At 40.4% G+C, this 15,449-nt stretch overlaps 1 protein-coding gene across 1 annotated transcript in view; it reads right to left on the minus strand.

The window, feature by feature from the left end:
* Positions 1-13,202, minus strand: part of LOC103608219 (short-chain dehydrogenase/reductase family 16C member 6-like) — a 24,489-nt gene extending 11,287 nt beyond the window's left edge. The window contains exons 1-2 of the mRNA XM_008592671.1: positions 12,882-13,202; positions 8,411-8,542 (exon numbers count right to left, since the gene is read on the minus strand). Of these exons, the coding sequence (XP_008590893.1) occupies positions 8,411-8,542; positions 12,882-13,202 (453 nt within the window). The remainder of the gene's footprint in view (positions 1-8,410; positions 8,543-12,881) is intronic.
* Positions 13,203-15,449: the final 2,247 nt, after the last annotated feature.

The following is a 15,449-nucleotide window of genomic DNA, read 5'->3' on the forward strand; positions in this document are numbered from 1 at the left end:
AATGGCACTTTGCATTCAAGATCATTCGTGTCTCACTAAACTTGTTCCAGAACTGCTGAACCAATTGGTGAGTTTTTACCTAGATGCAGACAACTGACCTCTTTTGACACTTCATGTCCAAGTGTGGTGGCAATTTTATACATCTGTGTCTTGTGGTTATGACATCTATGTCTTTCAAAAATTAAAAACTGAAAAATCTTGTTGCATCAGTCACGGCTGCAGGCTAGTTAGAAATGGCAAGAGCTGGTTGTTGTCTTTCAGCACAAAAGTATGAAAGATCCAGCCTGAGCTCCAGAGGGTGTCTCCTGGGTGACAATCTAGTAGACTCAGTAAGATTTAGGGACTGGAGGTCTAGGTACAGGGGCCCAGCTGCAGCATCACCATTGGTGTCTGAAAGTTTATGCAACTTTCAAGAAAGTGAATCTGAGTAATAAAGTTGAAGGTGTATGTCAGTGCTACTTTTGATAAGGAATTCCAGAGGTTGAGGCAGTTAAACTCCTCAGATGAAAGGGAGAGAAAGTAGTGACTACAGGTGTTTGTCATATAGCTGAACACTGATGAAATTAAAAAATGATCAGTGTGAGCAGTTACCTACTCTCTGATCACCTTCAGGAGTTCAGTTTTGTGTGCTTTTCCCCACAGACTTTTTGTCTTTGTTGTTTTGGCAAATATATGTGTATTTGCCTTTGAGCTGGGGCTGAACTTGCTACTAGTTTCCTGTGTTTTCAATTGAGAAAAGTTTTCTTTCACAGAGGGAAAGTGACTAGGTATTTACAAGGGTGTGTTTGTATTTGTAGCCCTGTGTATCAGTGGAAGGCCTTTTTAGATCATTCTAGAAGGTGAATTGATTCATAGAAATCCATTATTTGTGCTCACTAGGTGGGTATCTATTATTAAAGGGTAGAAAAAGGAATATAAGTAAGTATTGAGTTAGCAATTAGTTGTCAAAATTGTATTTTGTAAGTTATTTTTATTTCCTGGAGAATTACATATGGATTCACATTTATAAATTACTCATAATCAAAGTAAATCTGTGAACAAACCAGACGTGTTTGATGAACAATTATATATCTTTTCCCTGCTTTTATCATGTGTGGAATGTAATGCAAACAAGCATCAGATTAGCTTGGTTTTATTTTATTGCATTTATGAAAGACTTTTTTTTTTCATGGAAGAGCCTAATTAGTGAACTTCCTAAATTTTTTCACACTGGTTTATGGGTCAAAACATTTCAGGTTATGAAAAATGCAAACGTGTTCAGTTAAACTGAATTACAAAAAATGGTGACTTTACTGTAAAAGAAAAGGACTGGTGTTTTTGAACTTCAGACAGTGTTGCAGATTGTTTGGACTTAGTTGTTACACTTGCAGTGTTTCTTACAACTTTTCTATTTTATCTCTTTGGCAACCTTTCAATAACACCGGTGATTGTGTTGTTTGTAGTGTCAATCTAAATGACTTGAAGATTTTGGGACAATATGAAGTTGGGTAAATTTATGAGAAATCTTTGATTACCCATAAAAGTTTTAAACAAATTAAAATTCCTAGAGAAAAGGTACTGAGTCACCAAGGACAGTTTTGACCTGTTTTTTGTAAAGATTCAGTTGAGATGGTAAGTTCAATGTAATATATACCTTATCCTTAATACGATGATAAGGTTAATTATGAAGTTATTGTTGAAAGCTAAAAATGATATTCTTACATAGCTGTATGTATATTTTGTATGTTTAAGCTTATACACATATATAAATGCATACTAAAGTTAATGAGCAAAAGAAACTGATATATGATAAAGATGAGAGACCTGGTAGTTTAAAACTGGTCTTGGAATATTCAGTCTGCTGTGAACAGAGGTGTTGAAATCTCATTCTTTGCCTCTATCTAGTCTGCCTGGGGAGCAGAGATTCTTATCTTGTCAGAATATACTTCTGAGTACTTGAGTTTTGTCATGCTATTAAATTGTTACATCAGATAAACACAATTTGTCACATCTGACAGATCTAAAGTCACTTAATAATTTTCTGTTACCTACTGTTAGGTTTATTTAAAAAACAAAATGAAACTATCGTCACTCTGGCTATTAAGGTAGTCAATTACATCTATTTCGTTGTTTTTGTTTAGAAAACTAAAATCGTGAAAGTGTTTTTGCATTCAAAGTCATCTTTGGCACTTCTTAGGTGACCAAAGCACCCAAGGCCTGTTCTCTTAGCTTGAAATTCACGACATGGCAATCAGCAGCAACAAGGATGCTGCAAGCAATGAGGTACATTTGGTCTGCTCCACGTTTCTTAATTAGCATAGCCCTATTTCAGGACCCATCCTGAGGAAATGTGGGGAAAAACTGTCAAATCCAAAAGAGAAACAGCCCTTTCTGGGGTAAATTTATTAATACAAATATGTTCCGTCAGATATCGCATACTTGCCAGGATGGATAGAAAGGCCTAGGGATTTGTCAGTGCTCTCTCTGTAATAATAAAATAGTTCTGTCTTACACCCTAACAGTGGTTTCTACTTCTCTATTTTGATATTTCTGGTTATCGAAATAAATGAGCAAGAGCCATTCAGTTTTGTCATCGATAGGAAATTTCTAGGCTCCCCTAGTCTTGCCTGCAGACTTTTGGACTATGAGCCAGAAGTTGTGTCATGTGAAGACAGGTGCAGAAGAACACATTCACAGTCAAAATGCAGCTTGGATTGTGCAAAGGGGTTGACTCATTAGTATGGGCTTCCCAGTGTTAGCTGACATTGGCACTGTGAGGAGACTCTTGTAAAGCCATGCCAGGAGTTGAATCGGGTTCATAGAACCTGTTTAGTCCAGGAGCAGACTGCTGTGTGAAAGTGATCTCTGACCAGGATTGAGCAGAACAAAATTAGTTATGTAGGGTCACGGAATCAGTGAGGGAAATTTAATATGGTCAGTGTCCTATTTTGTGATGGGCGTATGAGGAAGCCCTTTTTCTTTCCTCTTGATCTATTTCTAATCCTCTCTTTAGAAAGCTATACTTATGCAAGCTGGAATGGAATTCTTTTTGAATGATATCTTAATCCAATTGAGACCCCCAGAATTCAGGGAAAAAGGTGGGAAGTCATAGTTTAGTTTATAAACTGGGTGAATCATCAAAGGAATGTAAAGATGATGATAATTCTAGTACTTGGAATTCAGATGAATTCACAATGGATTAAGCTTAGAAAAATATATGGAATGACATTTAACTTATTCTAACAACCACACAGTCAAATTATTTTATAAATAACATAAAAGATATTAATTGATCTTGTCTTACTGAACATATACAAACACGTACATCACCATGAATGATGAAGAGCTCAGTAACAGTCTTGTAATAGGATTTACCCTCATGAATGCATTAATGCCCTTAGCGTGGGAGTGGGTTAGTTATCAAGAGAGTTCACACCCTTTTTCTCTCTTGCAAGTTTCACTCTCCCTTGCCATGCAATGCCTTTCCCATGTTATGACACAACAGAAATGCCCTCAGCAGATGCAGCCCCTCGACCTTGGACTTCCCAGCCTCCAGAACCATGTGCCAACTCTCTCTCTTTCTTTCTTTGTTTTTTTTTTCTTTTTAATAAATTAAGCAGTCTATGGTATTCTGCTACAACAGCAGCAAATGGACTAAGACAGGGGACCTCAAGAAAATAAGGAAATCTTTCACTAGAGGTACTCCAGGAAATCTCTCATCAGAAGTATTGCAGGCAAAACCTGGTGAATTCATATTTCCTGGGTTTGGTTTCCTAGCATTGGAATAGGTGGTTAGAAGAGTAGTAAAAAACACCAAAAAAACAAAACCAAAAAACTCTTGAATTCTAGAGATAAATGGAGATTCCTACCATAATCTTCAGATTAAAGTTAATTCCCTGGTTTTAATGGCTCTGAATCATCTGTCTCTAGATTTGCTGACATACAACAAGAAGGCTTAGGTGTGTTTATTCATTCCTTTTACTGTTAACTACGTGAATGATTCAAGGTAGACAACAGAACACTCTTACAATATAAATCTCCAAGTTCAGAGACCACATGAGGAATGAAAAATGAGAAAGAGCTACTGTGTGAGTCAGGAGAAAGAATATTTTTGTCAGAGGGAGAAAAGCTCATGCAAAGACCCTCTGAGGAGAAAGAGGTTCATTAGCTCTGGGGTTTAATCAGGATCGTTGGGGTATGAAGAGTGAGCAGAAAGTAGAGAAAATGAGAGACGGGAGACAAGTAAGGGAGGATATTGCCCTGCCATGCCAAGGCTTACAGGCCATGACAGGTAACTGTATGTTATTCTGCATGTGTTTGGAAGCCTCTGAATATTTTTGAGCAGGGGGGTGAGATGATTTGATTAGTATGCTGAAAAGATCAACTTGCATCCATATGGAGATGGGTTAGAAGGTGCCAGTATTGAAGATGGAATAAAAAATAGCCTCTCCCCTTGCATAAGCTCTTCTTCCACTCCATGAGGAGCTGTTGGCGAGAGGAGGACGGCTTGAACCAGGGGCTGGCAGGGGGATGGCGAGAAGTACACCTGAGCATGTTTTGAAGGGACAGCCAAAGATATTGGCGTTAAGGAAAAGGGAAGAAGCAAGGACGATTTCTAGACTTATGACGTGATTAGGAATGGGTATACTCTAGCTCCATTCACAAAGATGGCATTTCTTCTTTCCAGAAGGAAAAGTTTTGGTATGGGGTGGTACGGGCAAAGCAATCAATGGTTTTCACAAATATTTTTGGAATATCTATTATATGTCAAGCACCATGTTAGGTGCTCAGTAAGTATTGGTTAAAACAGGTTTGTTTGGCTCCAGTAGGGGTTCCCACTGGCTTTCTGGTGGGAAGAAAGAAGACCAAGGAAGTAGTTCTGAGGACCACAGAGAGTGATATAAAAGTGTTGAGTGGAAAGAGGGAGAAGTCAGGGGACACCTAAAGCAAACCCATTTGAAGGTGCTATCTTCAGAGACAAAGAGGACTAAGGCCCTGCCTCTGTCCCTCTTCCCCATGTCTCCTAAGGCCCTGGTTTCAGTCACCTGTGCCTCCCGTGTGCCCTAATCCACTGCTAATACCTGTTCATTTCATTACAGCATCACGGATGAGCCCTCCCAGCAGAAAGGGCTCTGGTAATTCAGGGTTCAAGTAAGAATATCCATTTTCTAGAGTTGCACTGTCCAAGGCAGTAGCCTCTAGCCATATGTGGCTATTTAAATGTACATTTAAATGAATTAAATGACGTAAAGCTGAAAGTTTAGTCCCTCAGTCCCATTAACCACATTTCCAGTGCTCATAGCCACAGGCGACTTGCGGCTACCTTATTGGGAAGCACAGGTGAGGAGCATTCCATCGTCAAGGACAGTGCCGTCTAGCAACTCCAGGCTCAGGGGAGACACTCCCGGGTTACAATTCACTAATTCTCCTTGTGTGAAGAGTCTGTCTTTCTTCCCTCACTTACTCTGTGAGCTTGGATCACCACTTACCAGTTGCATGTCCTTGGGGAATTCACTTAAAACTTTTGGGGCCTCAGTTTCCTTATTTGTAAAGTGAGAATGAAAATCATACCATGGCTGCGTGTGCAGTTAAAGCACTTAGGACAGTGCCCAGTATGCCAGTATAGTCAGCGCTCAGTCAGTGTTGGCTGTAGTTGTTCCTTCTGTCTGTTTCCTCCTTATGATGGCCAGTCGTGTATGCACATAAACCACTACTTTAAACACAGCCCCTCACCCTGCACAAGCTCCTCTTCCAGTCATGAACAAATGAAATCTCTCTTGTGTAATTGCTGTCACATCCGCAGGTTGTGTTTTGGTAGGAAGATATCTGAACAGCCTAATAAGTCTTGGGACCAGATTGGAGAGGGTAGAGGCAAGGGACTTTCCCTGCAAATCTGGAACAGGGCAGGATCAGGAAAAGCCAAGCAGGGTGTGGCAGGATGAATCCTGGTGAGGAGGAAACCCTCGCCGTGTATCAATGGAAGACTCCCAAGTGGTGTACTTACTGACAAGTGGATGAACACTTTATGGAAATACATGGAACTTTTGCACTCACCAATAAAAGAAAATGGAAAAGAAAGAATACTTACCCAGAAATGAGAGAANTGGGTTTGGTTTCCTAGCATTGGAATAGGTGGTTAGAAGAGTAGTAAAAAACACCAAAAAACAAAACCAAAAAACTCTTGAATTCTAGAGATAAATGAAGATTCCTTCCATAATCTTCAGATTAAAGTTAATTCCCTGGTTTTAATGGCTCTGAATCATCTGTCTCTAGATTTGCTGACATACAACAAGAAGGCTTAGGTGTGTTTATTCATTCCTTTTACTGTTAACTATGTGAATGATTCAAGGTAGACAATAGAACACTCTTACAATATAAATCTCCAAGTTCAGAGACCACATGAGGAATGAAAAATGAGAAAGAGCTACTGTGTGAGTCAGGAGAAAGAATGTTTTTGTCAGAGGGAGAAAAGCTCATGCAAAGACCCTCTGAGGAGAAAGAGGTTCATTAGCTCTGGGGTTTAATCAGGATCGTTGGGGTATGAAGAGTGAGCAGAAAGTAGAGAAAATGAGAGACGGGAGACAAGTAAGGAAGGATATTGCCCTGCCATGCCAAGGCTTACAGGCCACGACAGGTAACTGTATGTTATTCTGCATGTGTTTGGAAGCCTCTGAATATTTTTGAGCAGGGGGGTGAGATGATTTGATTAGTATGCTGAATAGATCAACTTGCATCCATATGGAGATGGGTTAGAAGGTGCCAGTATTGAAGATGGAATAAAAAATAGCCTCTCCCCTTGCATAAGCTCTTCTTCCACTCCATGAGGAGCTGTTGGCGAGAGGAGGATGGTTGAACCAGGGGCTGGCAGGGGGATGGCGAGAAGTACACCTGAGCATGTTTTGAAGGGACAGCCAAGGATATTGGCGTTAAGGAAAAGGGAAGAAGCAAGGACGATTTCTAGACTTATGACGTGATTAGGAATGGGTATACTCTAGCTCCATTCACCAAGATGGCATTTCTTCTTTCCAGAAGGAAAAGTTTTGGTATGGGGTGGTACGGGCAAAGCAATCAATGGTTTTCACAAATATTTTTGGAATATCTATTATATGTCAAGCACCATGTTAGGTGCTCAGTAAGTATTGGTTAAAACAGGTTTGTTTGGCTCCAGTAGGGGTTCCCACTGGCTTTCTGGTGGGAAGAAAGAAGACCAAGGAAGTAGTTCTGAGGACCACAGAGAGTGATATAAAAGTGTTGAGTGGAAAGAGGGAGAAGTCAGGGGACACCTAAAGCAAACCCATTTGAAGGTGCTATCTTCAGAGACAAAGAGGACTAAGGCCCTGCCTCTGTCCCTCTTCCCCATGTCTCCTAAGGCCCTGGTTTCAGTCACCTGTGCCTCCCGTGTGCCCTAATCCACTGCTAATACCTGTTCATTTCATTACAGCATCACGGATGAGCCCTCCCAGCAGAAAGGGCTCTGTTAATTCAGGGTTCAAGTAAGAATACCCACTTTCTAGAGTTGCACTGTCCAAGGCAGTAGCCTCTAGCCATATGTGGCTATTTAAATGTACATTTAAATGAATTAAATGACGTAAAGCTGAAAGTTTAGTCCCTCAGTCCCATTAACCACATTTCCAGTGCTCATAGCCACAGGCGACTTGCGGCTACCTTATTGGGAAGCACAGGTGAGGAGCATTCCATCGTCAAGGACAGTGCCGTCTAGCAACTCCAGGCTCAGGGGAGACACTCCCGGGTTACAATTCACTAATTCTCCTTGTGTGAAGAGTCTGTCTTCCTTCCCTCACTTACTCTGTGAGCTTGGATCACCACGTACCAGTTGCATGTCCTTGGGGAATTCACTTAAAACTTTTGGGGCCTCAGTTTCCTTATTTGTAAAGTGAGAATGAAAATCATACCATGGCTGCGTGTGCAGTTAAAGCACTTAGGACAGTGCCCAGTATGCCAGTATAGTCAGCGCTCAGTCATTGTTGGCTGTAGTTGTTCCTTCTGTCTGTTTCCTCCTTATGATGGCCAGTTGTGTATGCACATAAACCATTACTTTAAACACAGCCCCTCACCCTGCACAAGCTCCTCTTCCAGTCATGAACAAATGAAATCTCTCTTGTGTTAATTGCTGTCACATCCGCAGGTTGTGTTTTGGTAGGAAGATATCTGAACAGCCTAATAAGTCTTGGGACCAGATTGGAGAGGGTAGAGGCAAGGGACTTTCCCTGCAAATCTGGAACAGGGCAGGATCAGGAAAAGCCAAGCAGGGTGTGGCAGGATGAATCCTGGTGAGGAGGAAACCCTCGCCGTGTATCAATGGAAGACTCCCAAGTGGTGTGCTTACCGACAAGTGGATGAACACTTCATGGAAATACATGGAATTTTTGCACTCACCAATAAAAGAAAATGGAAAAGAAAGAATACTTACCCAGAAATGAGAGAAGGCATTTACAAGAAATGTTTTTTCCACCATGTGATCTGGAATGTCGAGGAAGAGCTTGCCTGTTACAATGCCAGCGTTGTTAATGAGGATGGTCACATCGCCGACTTCTTTCCTAACCTGGTCAGAAGTGAGGCAAACATTCATTCAATTGAGGTTTACATGTTGATACTTATTTTCCCAAGTCACTATTTTTTCCCTCATTTTATTCAGGTAGTTTCTTTAGTATTGCATATTTTATTTTTATCTGCTATGAAAGGAAGACTTAATATCGCTAGTGTTAGGCTGAGGTATTAGACTCCTACTTTGGAGAGAGGCAGAATAGAGGAGAGGCTAACTTTAAAAAAATTTTTTTAATCTAATCGTATCGATTGTACATATTTATGGGGTACAGAGTTATATTTCAGTACATGTATAATATGTGTACTGATCAAATTAGAGTAGTTAGCAAATTCATCACTGTGAAAATTTATTGCTTCTTTTGATGAGCACATTTAAGCCCCTCTCTTGTAGCCACTTGATAGCATGCGATAAATTGTTAATTATAGATGGCTAGCACTACCGTATACCAGTAGAACTTATTTTTTCCTATCTAGCTGTAATTCTGTGTCCATTAACCAACCTCTTGCTATCCTCCCTTTCCCCTGCTCTTTCCCATCTCTATCTCTAGTAACCACAGTTCTAATCTCTACTTCCAAAAGTTCAGTTTANCTTTCCCATCTCTATCTCTAGTAACCACAGTTCTAATCTCTACTTCCAAAAGTTCAGTTTATTTATTTATTTATTTTAGCTTCAATGTGTGAGTGAGAACAGGCAGTATTTCTCTTTCTGTGCCTGCCTTATTACGCTGAACGTAATTTTCTCCAAGCTCATCCGAGCTGCTGTGAGTGGCAAAATTTCATTTCTTTTTTAAGGCTGAGTAGTATTCCATTGTGTATATATACCACATTTTCTTTACCCAATCATCTGTTGATGGACATTTAGGTTGTTTTCAAACCTCGGCTATTGTGAATAGAGACATGATAAACATTGGAGTGCAGGTGTCCCTTTGACTTGTTGATTTCCTTTCTTTTGGGTGTGTACAGAGAGATAGATACCATAAAAAAGAACCAAGAATATATCTTGGAACTGAATAATTCATTCAGTGAAGAAAGCAAGCTCATTTACAATAGCTTTCAAAAAATTAATTATCTGGAAATAAATTTAATGTAGGAAGTAAAGATCTCTGCAATGAAAACTACAAAACACTGATGAAGGAAATTAAAGAGGATACCAATAAATGAACAGACATTCCATGTTCATGGACTGGAAGAATTAATATTGTCAAAATGACCATACTACTCAAAGCCATCTACAGATTCAATGCAATCCCTTTCAAAAAACCAATGACATTCCTCACAGAAATAGGAAAAATAATCCTAACATTCACATGTAACAACAAAAGACTGGATATCCATGTGTAGAAAAGGTGTGGTTGGCTGTGTGCAGTGACAACAGGAGGGCAGACAGAGGACCCACGAAGGCACAGCCTGGCAGGTGCCCTGTGGTTTGTCAAGACCATCAGTGGTTCCCGCCCCCATCCCCCAGGATCCACACGAAAAGATTCGGGATGGAGACCCCAGATGCTTCCGAATATGAGGATGGGAGGGAGAGCCCCAGGCAGGTGTGCCTTCAGCCCTGCCAGCCTGGCTCAAGCTAGCATCAGGGTGTAGTGGATTGAATAATGTCCCCCCCAAACTCCCTGAAGCTTGAATTGTGTCCCCCAAGTTTTATGTATTAGAAACTTGGCCCCCACTGTGACTGTTAAGAGCATGGGAGATCCTATTACGGTCACTGAAAGGTGAAGCCTTGAAGAGGTGATTGGATTGTAGGACCATGCAGTAGTGAATGGATTAAACATGCTGGTCAGGAGCGTGGTTCTGAGGGCTTTAAAAGAGGAGGAGAGTCTGTCTTTCTCTCTCTGCTCTCTCTGCTTCCACCGTCTTGCAACGTAAGACTCCTGGGTCACTGTTGCCACCACCAGATGGAATTTGGACTTCTGAGCCTGAGAAACTGTAAGCAGTAAATTTCATTTTCATTATAAATCACCCTGTTTCAAGTATTCTGTTATAGAAACACAAAATGGACTAATACACAGGGGAAACCATTTCAGGACCCTTTGGGGATACAACATGGGCTTTGATGCCAGGAGGATTGGGTCCTCTGTCATCTCTATNCCCTTTGGGGATACAACATGGGCTTTGATGCCAGGAGGATTGGGTCCTCTGTCATCTCTATCACGTATGTGCTCTGTGGCTTGGATAAGTTCCTTAAACTCTCTCTGCCTCTGTTTCATTGTTAGTAAAATGGAGAAAGTGATAATACCTCCTTCATTATGAAGATATGATAAAGCATCAACAGAACAGACATCCCCAGGGGGGCTGACCTGGCTAGTTAGTGGTACTGGGACTGAAGCCCGTGCTAGACAGGCTGCTTCCAAGAGCTCATCCCAGACATTAATTTATGAACTTTTCTTGCCACATGTCTCTCCCTTTTGCGAAATGAGGACTAACTTTGATTCCACATGCTCTGTACTAAATTAAATACACCTAGGGGTCTATAATGCACATATTCTCATTAGCTGACAGTGAACTATAAAGAACAAACCCGATGGGGCCCCAGAACAAAGAAGGAGGCAGTGGAAGATGAAGGAGAAGAGTGAAGAGTGTGGTTCAGAAGATAGATGTCACAGAGTTGTGATTCAACAAATAAAATACACCTAGGGGTCTATAATGCACATATTCTCATTAGCTGACAGTGAACTATAAAGAACAAACCTGATGGGGCCCCAGAACAAAGAAGGAGGCAGTGGAAGATTAAGGAGAAGAGTGAAGAGTGTGGTTCAGAAGATAGATGTCACAGAGTTGTGATTCAACAAATATTTTTGGATGAATCAATAAGTGAATTCCATATATGGAGCTTAGACTGCCAAAGGGAAGCACAATCTATTTGGAGATTCTGTTATCAAACTGTACACATCTCTTTGGATCATAGCATAGTGGATAAGAGAGCAGACTTTGGCTCCAACCTGCCTGGGTTGGGATCTTAGCTCTGCCAATCACTAATTGCACGATCTTGAACAAGCTGCAGATTCTCTCTGCTCAGTGTCCTCATTTGTAAATGGGCATGTTAATAATGACATACATCCAACAGGGTTGTGTTGTGTTGAATAATTGTCATGTGTATAAAATGCTTAGAAGAGTAACTATTTGTAATATAGTTGTTTTTGTTGTTGTTTTTGTGTGTTTTCTTGGTGCTGTCTTGAACTAGTTTTGAGGTCCGGGCTAGAGGATCCTTGTGGCTAGTTCCCCTTCCTGGGCAGTCAATTAAGTCCACACCCCCCAATCACCTCCATTATTGGGTTCTAACACTCTGGGATACTATACACCCACCCCAGTCACCCCAGGGCCAGGTACCAGACAACCAGGGACAGCCTCTATGCCCCAAACACTCTGAAAGTTATTCACGTTAGCCAGTCCTAAGCCTGCTTACCCTACCTTGCTGATTTCTTCCTGTGGAGACCACCAAAAAGATGCTGGGCCACTGTTTGCTCTCTCCCTCTGCTTCATTATTGACCCTGGTTCTTCCCCGAGTGGCTCTGTGTGCTGTGCTGTGTCCTCCCCGGGGGACTGTGAGTATCACAAACCTGGGAGAACACAGTACAGCACACAGGGCCACTCAGGGATACAAGTCCATCCTGTTTCTCTCACTTGATCTGCGTCTGGTCTTACCACACCTCACCCACGGTAATATGGTTAAAACACTCCTCAAAAGGTTACCCGTTGTTGTTAGAGCACATGATAACTACACAATAAATGTTAGCTAGTAATATTAGAGCATTTATCAATATTTAGTGTGATGTTAGAACAAATATCAACAGGCTATGTCAAAGAAGAAATTTGGTGTAAAAATATTCCAAATGCTTCTACCCTATATTCCATACTCTTTATATCCTCAGTACATCAAGATAATGGATATGCATTAGAATCATAAAACATAGAAGGTTAAGTTAAAGATGGATATAATCTTGAAGACCATCCAGTTCAATCCTTTCATGTTACAGATGAAGAAGCAGGAACCTAGAGAAGGCAAGTAACTTGTTAAAAATTGCACAACCAACAAGCAGCAGAGCCAGGACTACTCCCAGTTTCTACCGACTCCTGATGGTAAATGAGTCACCAAGAAAAACAGTTGGGAAATAATGGGTTCAGGAGACTTACCAGATTCGCCTGTGCATTGTTTTATGTTGTGCTCCTTTTTGGAGGTTACAACATCAGACTTCTGACATGCAGAATCAAGCAGTAGACACATAGGGATCTTGCAAGAAGTTGGTGACAAAATTCTCTCCTCCTCTTTGTAATACAAAGTGCATACTCTATGCAATGTTTTTCTTGGCATAGAAATGAGAGCAATTGCTTACCTGAGCAGCAACTCTGTAGACCTCTTGCCTATTGCTACAGTCACACTGATAGGCAAATACTTTCACAGCACCCTTTTCTTGGGCCAGTCTACGTGTTTCCATGTTTCCTTCTTGATTAATGTCCCACAGAACTAAAATGGCACCATAGCTGGCAAAATGTATAGACAATAGCCTCCCAAGTCCACTTCCAGCACCTGTTATTAGTACAATCTCTCCAGCGACATCCTTTCTCCTTCTGGGAATTATTTTGTAAGCTAAAGATTCCAAAAGGTAATATAGGAATTTTCCCAAAAATATAGAGGTGTCTATAATTACATCCATGTTCACTGACTGAAGAAAGGAATGTCCTAAGAAGGAAAAAGGTAACTGATAAATCCATTGCACTGTGATAACAACTGCAGTACACATAAGGCTTTTAATATAAGGGAATTTGCCTTTGACACATTAATTATCCAGAATATGTTTTAGGGACAATTACCAAAATTGCTGAATTTTTAAATTATGTAAATAATGATTATGAGAGTATTTTCTGTTAACAAGTACCTTCCCAATTGACAGGGTACTTTCTTACATACAATATAGTTTGGCCTGTAGGTGGGTCACAGATTACTAGGACAGCCTTACAGTTAAAGACAGCATGTCTTTGAGTCTTGACTTGCCCAAATTATGGACTAGTAAACTAAAACTTTGGATTCTCACTCCAGTCATTTTTCTATTTTATGAACATACTTGATCTTCTTTCCAATAGAAACTTGCTTTTTGTTAGGCAGTGTTTCAATATATAAGTAATATTACAATACAAATAAAACATTTATACGTATATATACAGAACCCATATTAAAACAGACCAGAGCCGTTTGAGGCAATAACAATCACAAAATTAATAATAATAACAATATTATTATTAATAATAATAGCAGCAATACCATTATTATTAATACTATGGAATTCTTCCCACATCCCAGAAAAATTCTAAATGCTCAGCATGCATCAAGTCATTTACCTCTTGCAGGGTTGCCCCATTTTACAGTTGAGAGAACAGAGTCACTGAGGGGTTAAACAAACTAGCCCATGGTCATGCAATTAATAATGGTGGCAATGGAATTTGAACCCACACAGTGATTTCATTGCCTAAGTTCTTAAATACTGAGTAATGCAGCATTTCCCTCCCCAAAGAGCAAAAGTTGAGTTTGATAAAAATAATTGTCTTTGTATGACTTCTCCTTCATTTTAAGTCAGTCAGGAATTAACTTTGAGATGTCCCTGGAGCCCAAGTGAGGATGCAGAAGGACCCAGGCTGCCTCCTCTTGCTGTTAGACCCTGTCCTGCCAGAAATTCCCACTGAGATAAGATAGAAAGAGAGCATAATTGCCAGAACACCAGTGGAAATATTTATGTAGGGTTGGGAAGGGAAGAAAAATCCCCAGGAAAGCATTTCGGCCTTCCTTGCACCCAGTTTATTGAACACAAATTAGGTTCAAAACTTTAGATGGTGAGTTTTAAAGATGCTGCATTACAGTCCCTGCTCTTGAAGGACAGAGTGTGGTTCTGGAGTCTGACAAGTAAACACAGGGTTGCAGAATGGTAAGTGATGCAGGAACAATCAGGGAGTCCGATTCTCAGCAGGGGAGTGAAAAAAAATGGGTAGGGAGGATTACATTTGAGTTTTATCTAGAAGGCTGCCTCCAAGACAGAGCAAGGAGAAAAGACATTGCAAGTCTCTCCCATTAACTTATTTGGATTTATTGAGAATATTAACTATCTTCCAAAAGGTATTATCCTTGAAAAATGTTAGGGACATACACTTATCCTAGTGTTCACTAAGAGTTAAGGCAGATTTCAAGTTTACGATCAGGCAGATCAGACTACAGAAAATTCATTCTCTTCTCAAAGCTTATATAGACATTTCTGTCTCAAGCACACCCTGACAGCATGTAATATATTACAATGATGAAAAGAAACCATATCTTATCATCTGTTAAAAACAGTATTGATGGAGAAAGCCGTGGGATTTTTATATAGTAAGAGAGAATTAGAACTTTCCTCATACCTTTTATGTACAAGAAAGTTTGTTCTCAAGGTAGATGATCTGATTTATCTTGAAAAAAATTGAAGTAGCTTGGTATGAAAATTATTCAATTTTAGAAACATTTTGTTATGCTTTGGGACCACTCTGAGGACAAGAGTTTTGACATTTTTCCAATCATTTATTGTTTAAATGTTTCCTGAACTAAGAGACCACACTCTAAGTCCTTTTCTCCGCGTTAGCTGGTGGCAGGTGTAGGACCCTGTGGAGAGGCCAGAAATAGGTGCTCATCTGTGTGTGCACCGGCTCACCCAGCACCTGCTCTCTGGCCACACTTGCTTTTCTCCCTTCTTCTTTCACTACCTCTTCCCCTCAACCTGTCAAAAGCCATAAAAGTGAACAAGAACAGTTAGAAAAGAGGAACAAAGAGTTATTGGAGATGATACTAGAATTATTTCACATCCCTATTTAGGAATTGCACAAAATCATGCTCAGAGAAACTAGTTCTCAACAGCAGGCACCTGAAATGTTCTCCAGAGTGG

This window comes from Galeopterus variegatus, unplaced genomic scaffold, assembly GCF_000696425.1.
Source record: "Galeopterus variegatus unplaced genomic scaffold, G_variegatus-3.0.2 Scaffold8161, whole genome shotgun sequence".
Lineage (NCBI taxonomy): Eukaryota > Metazoa > Chordata > Mammalia > Dermoptera > Cynocephalidae > Galeopterus > Galeopterus variegatus.